This window comes from Sus scrofa, chromosome 5 (assembly GCF_000003025.6).
Source record: "Sus scrofa isolate TJ Tabasco breed Duroc chromosome 5, Sscrofa11.1, whole genome shotgun sequence".
Classification (NCBI taxonomy): domain Eukaryota; kingdom Metazoa; phylum Chordata; class Mammalia; order Artiodactyla; family Suidae; genus Sus; species Sus scrofa.
In genome coordinates, this window is record NC_010447.5 from 79,241,983 (window position 1) to 79,250,234 (window position 8,252).

The window sequence follows — 8,252 nt, forward strand, 5'->3', positions numbered from 1 at the left end:
TTTCTCCTAATCTACTAAATTATTTTTTGATCTACTAAATTATTAATACTATCCATGAAAGACATTATGTGAGGTTTCACATTATATTTAGCATTCTATAGCTCCTGGTGATATCTCCTTACGAGGATTCCAAGTGTTCCATAAAACAACATGGACCAAAGGCAACTCCCTGACTAGCAAGAGTAATAGTAACTTTTTTTTAATCATAGGCAACAATTCAGAGTCCAGACTTGAATAGTTTGGGGTTAGTTGATCGGTTTGTTGGTTTGGTTAGTTTTACTAGCTTCTTTCCTTGCTAGCCCTTTGCAAGACCCAGAGTCCTATTCCACTCTCACTTCAAGTTTCTCCCTAGCTCTTTAAGAAGTCACTAGTACATAGAAGACGAAGTATGTTTAAAAACATATGAAAGTATTCTATTTGCTTTATGTCTATACCACCCTTGTGACCAATGTGTGTCTACATGAAGTAAAAGCTCAAACCAGAAGGACAGGTAGGACAGGTAGGACCAGGAAAAGAGCACAAAAACCCTTATTCTTGCTGCCATCTGCTTATATGGAATGTCATCTTTCTTAACTTCAAAAATTGAGAGAACTTTATATCATATTGGGCTTTCTGGTTTCTTCAGCACATGCACACATACCTCCTTGACTTCCACGTCCAGGCTTAATCATGGTTCCACCTCAAGCTCTAACAATAATCCACTAGTCCCTCAGTTAGCGGAAGAACCAAGAGATTCCTTCTCTCTTTTAGTAATCATTTAAATGCCTCTTTCTCTAGCCCAGGCATTAATTTCAGATGCTGCGATTTTTCATAGCAATTTACTATTGGAAAATTATTATAACTTCTTCACTTATTCATTCAATCATTCATTCCACAGGTATTTATCAAGGTCTTACTGTGTGTTTGGTATTATCTTCCTGCAGTAAATGAAATAAGAAATCCCATACCAAGGTAGAAATTTCTAAAGAATCTATAGTTAGGTGTGATAAGTTGAGGATTTGACCTGTACAGGGACTCTAAGGCAGGTGAACCAAGAAAAAGAAAGTATTCCTAGAGCATAAAAAACCCTGTATTCTTGCTGCCATCAGTTTAACAAACTGATTTGAGACTGGGAAAAGTTTGAAAATGGCTTTACCAACAGTCCCCAGGACACTTTTCCAAGGAAAAAGAATGGCTTCCCAGGGATCTGAGTTAATTCGCCCCTTTCTACACGGCATATCTCATAAGTAGATGGTATACATTGCTTATCAGTATTTCCAAATCTCATTTTCTTGGAAAGGGAAAATATCCTGAGATGAGTGGCTTCTTCAGGAATGTGCAAGATCTCAGGGTAGGACCACCTACCTGGAAAGTCCTGGGCACTCTTCCTACCCTTCCAGAAGTGTTTATCAGGTATGGTTCCCTTGTTGATGCTCAACCAGGGTTTTCAGGTGAAAGCTCAGTAATGATTGGAGGAACCCTATACTGCTCTCTGATTCTGACATTTCCATCACACAAAAAGGATTTCTGAAAGTATTAGACTCTATGGGAGATTTGGAGTCAAGCAAACCTGGCTTCAAATCATGACTCCACCATCATGACTGAAGAATTGACTTAAACTCGTATGTCTTTTTCTTTTCTGTAAATAGGAGACCATAAAGCCTGTTTGCAGTGCCTGCTATGATGAGTGAATGTGTGGTCATAATCCAGTCATGGTTAATACTACCTTCCTTTTTTCTCTTGGACCCAGATCTAAATGAGGAAGCAGTCCAGGGGTGACAGTGAGAACCAGACCACCTGGCTAATCCTAGAGGGCTTTGGGGAGCTGCAGCACCTGGGCTTCCTCCCCTTCACCCTCTTTCTGCTCATCTATGTGGTAACAGTCGGGGGCAACACCCTCATCCTGCTGGCTGTGGCCTCCACTCGGACCCTCCACACACCCATGTACTTTTTCCTCTGCCCCTTCTCCCTGCTGGAGATCAGTATACCTCCAACATCATGCCTCGGCTGTTGTGGAGCTTCCTGGAAGGGAGGGAAACCATCTCGGTGGTCAGCTGTCTGCTCCAGCTCTACTTGTTTGCCTCACTGGCTGCAGTTGAGTGCCTCCTACTGTCTGTCATGTCCTTTGACCGTTACTTGGCCATCTGCCACCCCCTTCACTACCCTGCCCTGATGAGCACCTGGTTGTGTGGCTACCTGGCTGCTGGAGCCTGGTTCAGTGGCTTCTCTTTCTCTGCCTTCACTCTGGCCCTGGCAACCCCCCTGACCCTCTGCCCTGGCAGTAGGGAGATCAACCACTACTTCTGTGATTTCACTCCAGTTGTAGGGCTGTTCTGTGGTGATGTGGGGGTTATGTGGGGAGCCGGGGTGAGCATCTCAGGCTTCCTAACCCTGGCTCCCTTCCTGTTGATTGTGGCATCCTATGCCTTCATCCTCAGGTTCTGCACATACCTTCAGGCCATGGAAAGCAGAAAGCCTTCTCCACCTGTTCCTCTCATCTCAGCGTGGTCGGGGTGTTTTATGGCACTCTCACAGTGGTCTATGTAGCCCCAACAGACCACATGGCCCCCTTCCTCCGAAAGGCCTTCTCTGTCCTCTACACTGTGTTCACTCCTATGGTCAACCCCATCATCTACAGCCTCAAGAACCAAGAGGTAAAGGAGGCCCTTCTTAGGCTCTGGGGACAGCTCATCCCAGGACATACCCTACTGAGGGAATAAGGGAGGTGTGGAATTCTTCCTAGAGTCCAGCTTAGACCTCTCAGGTCTAAGGGACTAGAGACCACCGCAAATGGAAAGATAGAGAGTGTGGGATTGAAAATGATGTCTAACAGGAGTTCCTGCTGTGGAACAGTTGGTTAAGCATCTGATGGCAGCAGCTTACATCACTGAGGAGGTATGGGCTCCTTACCCACCCTGGCACAGTGGGCTAAGGATCTGGCATTGCCAAGCTGTGGTTGTAGGTTACAGCTGCAGCTCAGATTTGATCCCTGGCCTGGGAACTTGCAAAAGCCACAGGTGCAGCCAGAAAAGAAAAAGAAAATTATGTTTTCACAGAATAAGGTAACTTCATTTGTCCGGTTGGCATGGGGTAGGGAGCAAAGTGTCATGCCTAGTACAGGGCCTAAATACTAGCGATACTCCATAAATATTAGTTGATAAAATGTACTAGTTAATTAACACTGAAAAGAATGCAAGAAGGGGCAGGTGATAACAGCAAGAGGGGTACATTTGCAGGGTGTTCATTTAAGGTGGCAAGACTGAGGTTGGCAGACAGGGAAAGGAAGTCTAGGGAGATGGAATCACTAAGGATCAAGGTAAGAGCTCATGATATGCCTCAAATGAAATCCCAAAAAAAGAGAAGACTCTTGGTCCTAAAGTCTGTGGTGGTGTAGGTAGTGGTGGGCTGAGAGTTACTTCCAGGGCATACAGACAAAGCGGCCCCTGGGGAAAGGAAGGGTCAGTTGGAGGTGAAGAGGGATCTCTATCCACTCATGCATGTAGCCCAGGAGGCCAATTAGGCCACTGCTCTGGAAGTTTCCATCAGTCTTCCTGTCTTTGATGCTGGATCAATAGGTAATAAGGGAAAGGAAGGAGGCAATTAAATGAGATCAGAAGGAAATAAATTAAACCCAATGAGAAGATTCTGAAATTTTGCCTCCATCACAGAACCTCTGAAGATTTTTTTAAGTGACCCAAAACTATTTCTAAGTTTTAAAAATATGTCAACGTGTTTCTCAAGGTATGGTGTGTAGACCACCTGCTTCATAATGGTCTGGCATAGTTGTTTACAAATGCATATTTTGAGGCTCCAAAAAAATGGTGCTCTTTTGCACCAGAGTTATAGAATCAAAATCTCTAGAAATGGGGCACAGGGAGCTGCACTGAACAAATAATACAATCCATTCTTTTTTCTTTTTTCTTTTTCTTTTTTTCTTTTTTGGCCACACCTGTGGCATGTGGATGTTCCCAGGCCAGAACCTGCAACCATAGCCGTGGCCCAAGTTGTTGCAGTGACAGGGCCAGATCCTTAACCTGCTGAGCCACCAGGGAACTCCCACAATGGGTTTCCAGGGGTGAAAGGATGATAGCAGGAAAACAGAGCTAGAAAAAGGGAAATGTAGTTATGTGTGGATATAAAGAGATGTAACCCTGAGTGGTAGAAATAAGATAGTTGTTCAAAAAGGGCCAGTGAGGAGTTCCCATCTTAGCACAGTGGAAACAAATCCGACTAGGAACCATGCGGTTGCAGGTTCGATCCCTGGCCATGCTCAGTGGGTTAAGGATCCGGCATTGCTGTGAGCTGTGGTGTAGATAACAGACATGGCTCAGATCTGGTGTTGCTATGGCTCTGGCGTAGGCCCACAGCAACAGCTCTGATTAGACCCCTAGCCTGGGAATCTCCATGTGCCGCGGGTGCAGCCCTAAAAAAAGACAAAAGACAAAAGACAAAAAAAAAGGAGGGGTGGCCAGTGAGAGGATCTGGAGGAAAGTAGAAAATCTGGAATAGGCAACTCTCCTGCCTGGATAAAGTGGGAATACAGAGCTTAAAAAAAAAAATATATATATATATATATATATATAATAGAATTCCCTGGTCTGGAATTTTGCTTGGGAAATGGGCAGGACCTAGGCTGTCTGAGTGTCCAAGGTGTCTCTTTGACATGTTTTCTTTGCATTAAAGTCAAAGGTGAAATCCTGTGTCGTATGTGATAGTGTCCTGCAGAGAGGACTAAGTAATCAGGGGCCACACCAGGTTTCCCAAGAACCCAGCACCCTCCTCAGGGTGCCTGCCTTTCACCACAGCCAGAGGAGCTTGTTTACTCTGTGTGAGGGGCTTTGAGAACACTGTCTAGAGAGCAGGAGGAAATTGTCCAGGAGGCACTAGAGGTATGGACCCCAATCCCTGCACAACGCACATGACTGCCTTTATATTATTTCAAGGGTGTTGAGAAAGCTCCAAGCCCTTCCCCCACCCCTCCCACCACTTGACCCCCATAAACAGCCCCCTGCCTACCCCTAAAGCCAGAAATTTTAAAGTATCATCTTTTTAATCATTGGTCAAAGGTACATAGTACTCTGGTAAGAAAAAAGAAGCCCATCTCTGTGTTTTGATTTCAGTTCCATCACACATTTGCTTAGGCAAATGACTGAACCTCTTTGTATGTCAGATTCTTCATCTGTAAAAAGGAATAATCATACATACATACAAACATACTTCAGTGGATTATTGTGAAAATTAAATGAAAGATGTATAATAAATCTCTCTACTTTAACTGACCTAGGACATATTTTAATTAATGGTAACTTCTTCCCTCACCACACCTCTCCTCAAGGAAAATCAGGAGACACTCTCCCTTCAGTCACATCACACTTGTGTATCTTTATACCCACATACACGGCTGCTCTGTGCTAATGTTTGAAAATCGGAAATGTGAACCTCCAACTTTGGTTTTCTTTTTTTAAATTGATTTCACTGTTTGAAGTTTCTTGCACTTCCATATCTTGGGATATCACATTCTGCTCCCCTTCATACAGAGGTACCCCAGTTTGCTTATGCATTCATCTCCTGAAGACATTCTGATTGCTTCAAGGTTTAGACATTATATGAGTAGAGCTTCTGTGCATGGTAGAGTAGCATCCTCATTTTTGTTCACATGCCATTTTTCTTTTTTTGTGTATGTTTCCTAATATTTAAATTTTTTATTTCTATGATTTTTATTTTTTTCTTTTATAGTTGATTTACAGTTGCAGATACCTACCATTTTTCAAAGCAGGTGTGTAAATACTTGCGGTGCAATTGACGGGTCTCCAGGTGAAACTTGAGCTTTGGAAAATACTGCCAGACTGTATTTCAAGAAGCCGTGTATGCATCCCACCAGCAATGAAGGAGAGTTGCTGTTGGTTCCCATTTCCCCATCTCCCAGTAAGCAGCATCGTCATCTGGGGGGAAGGTTAGCCGTTCTAACATGTGTGCCGTGCTCTCCTGTTTTTTTTTTTTTTTTTTTTTTTTTTGTCTTTTGTCTTTTTGTCTTTTTGTTATTGTTGTTGTTGTTGTTGCTATTTCTTGGGCCGCTCCCGCGGCATATGGAGGTTCCCAGGCTAGGGGTTGAATCAGAGCTGTAGCCACCGGCCTACACCAGAGCCACAGCAACGCAGGATCCGAGCCGCGTCTGCAACCTACACCACAGCTCACGGCAACGCCGAATCGTTAACCCACTGAGCAAGGGGCAGGGACCGAACCCGCAACCTCATGGTTCCTAGTCGGATTCGTTAACCACTGCGCCACGACGGGAACTCCTCTCCTGTTGTTTTAATTTGTAATTCTCTAATGGGATGTGATGTTGATCATATTTTTGTACACTTACTATTGGCATATCTTCTTTGGCCAGATGTCTTACAGATCTTTACCCATTTTAACGCAGTTCTTGGTTTTACTCTTCTTCGTATAATTTGAGTACAAACTCTCTATCGGATATATGTTTTGCAAATATTTTTCTCCCAGTTTTTGGCTTGTGTTTTGGTTTTCTGAATAATGTATTTCTCTGAGTAGAAATTTTTAATTTTATGAAGTACGTGTTATTAATTTTTTTCCTTTTGGGTGTTGGCTTTTTGTGCTATGTGTTAAAAGTTAAAGCTCGTGATCTACGTGACCAAACTCATGGTCACGTTGATTGTCTTCTGTAATCTTTTTATTGAAATGTGGTTGATTTACAATGTTTCAAGTGTACAGCAAAGTGATTCAATTGTATGATATATATATACTATACTCTTTTTCATATTCTTTCCATTATAGATTATAGCAAGATGTTGAATTATGGTTCCCTGTGCTGTATAGTTCATTCATTTTATGCATAGTAATGTGTATCTGTTAATTCCAAATCCCTAATTTATTCCCCCTCCCAGCTTTTTTATTTTTATTTTATTTTATTTTTTTATTTGGCCACCCTGCAGCATGTGGAGTTCCCAGGCCAGGGATCCGATTGGAGCCCCAGTTGCTACCTAAGCCACAGCTGCAGCAATGCTGGATCTTTAATTCACTGTGCCAGCCCAGAGGTGGAATTGGCAATACCACAGAAACAAGCTGGATCATTAACCCACTTCACCACAGTAGGAATTTAGGATCTTTTTTGACTTTGACATTTTCTCAGACTCTCCTTCTTTCAGTGACTTAGACAGTGTTGAGGACTAGTCAGGTACTTTGTAGACTCTCCTGCACTGGGGTTTACTAGGGGTTTTTTGTTTTGAGGGCTTTGTTTGGTTAGTTGGTTGGTTTTGTTTGTTTGTTTGTTTTTGCTGTGCCTGCAGCATGGGACGTTCCCCAGCCAGGGATCAAACCCAGGCCACAGCAGTGACAACGCTGGATCCTGAACCCACTGAGCCATACTTGGTGTTTCTCTTGTGATTGGAAAGGGTTTTCTCATTGCTTTATATCATGAGATAACTTTGCCCCCTTGGCTGAGACAGCGATTATCAGATTTTCCCCACTGTGACGTTCCCCTTTTCCCTACTGTGTGTCTTCCTTAGGATGAAATCATTCTGCAGCACCCACTCTTCAAAAAAGGGAGTTACATCAGTTATTTGGAATTCTTCTACATATATTTATATTCGACATCATTCATTTAAAAAAACACACTACGTGATCATTTATTTTTGCCAGTATGGACACCTGTATAGTTATTTGAAGTTTTTGGCTGTAATCCAGCAGTACTGTATTTGGTCATTCAATTCATTCCTGCTTTGGCTGTTGAGAGCTCTTTCCATTGGCTCATGTTTTCCTTTAACATAATTCCCTTTTTTTCTTGGTTCACATTTTTATGTGTTGCTAAGTATTTGTATTTCTTGGATCTCTTCAAGTCCTTTTCCATTTTAAAAATTGAGTTGTCTTTTTGTTGATTGTTTGTTAAAATTCTTGGTATATTCTGAGGAAAAGACTTGTTGGATATATTATGTGTCAAATATTTTCTTCCATTATATAGGCTGTGTTTTCACTTTCTGGACTGCACTTTTTTTTTTCTGGCCATACCTTCGGCATATGGATGTTGCTGGGGAAGGGTTCAAATCCAAGCTGAAGCTGTGACCTAAGCCAGAGCTGCAGCAATGCGTGATCCTTCATGCACCATGCCATAGCAGAAACTCCCTTGATAAAACTTTTTGATACACAATTTTTTTAACTTTTTATTTATAGTTGATTTACAATGTTCTGTCAATTTCTGCTGTACAGCAAAGTGACCCAGTTACATGTATACACACATTCTTTCTCTCACATTATCC

The 8,252-nt window shown here is 42.5% G+C and overlaps 1 protein-coding gene across 1 annotated transcript; it reads left to right on the forward strand.

Annotated features, from left to right (window-relative positions):
* On the forward strand, positions 1,736 to 2,699 carry LOC110260597 (olfactory receptor 11A1-like). The gene is given in 3 exon segments (XM_021091258.1): positions 1,736 to 1,958; positions 1,961 to 2,416; positions 2,419 to 2,699. Coding segments are annotated over 3 exon segments (960 nt in total).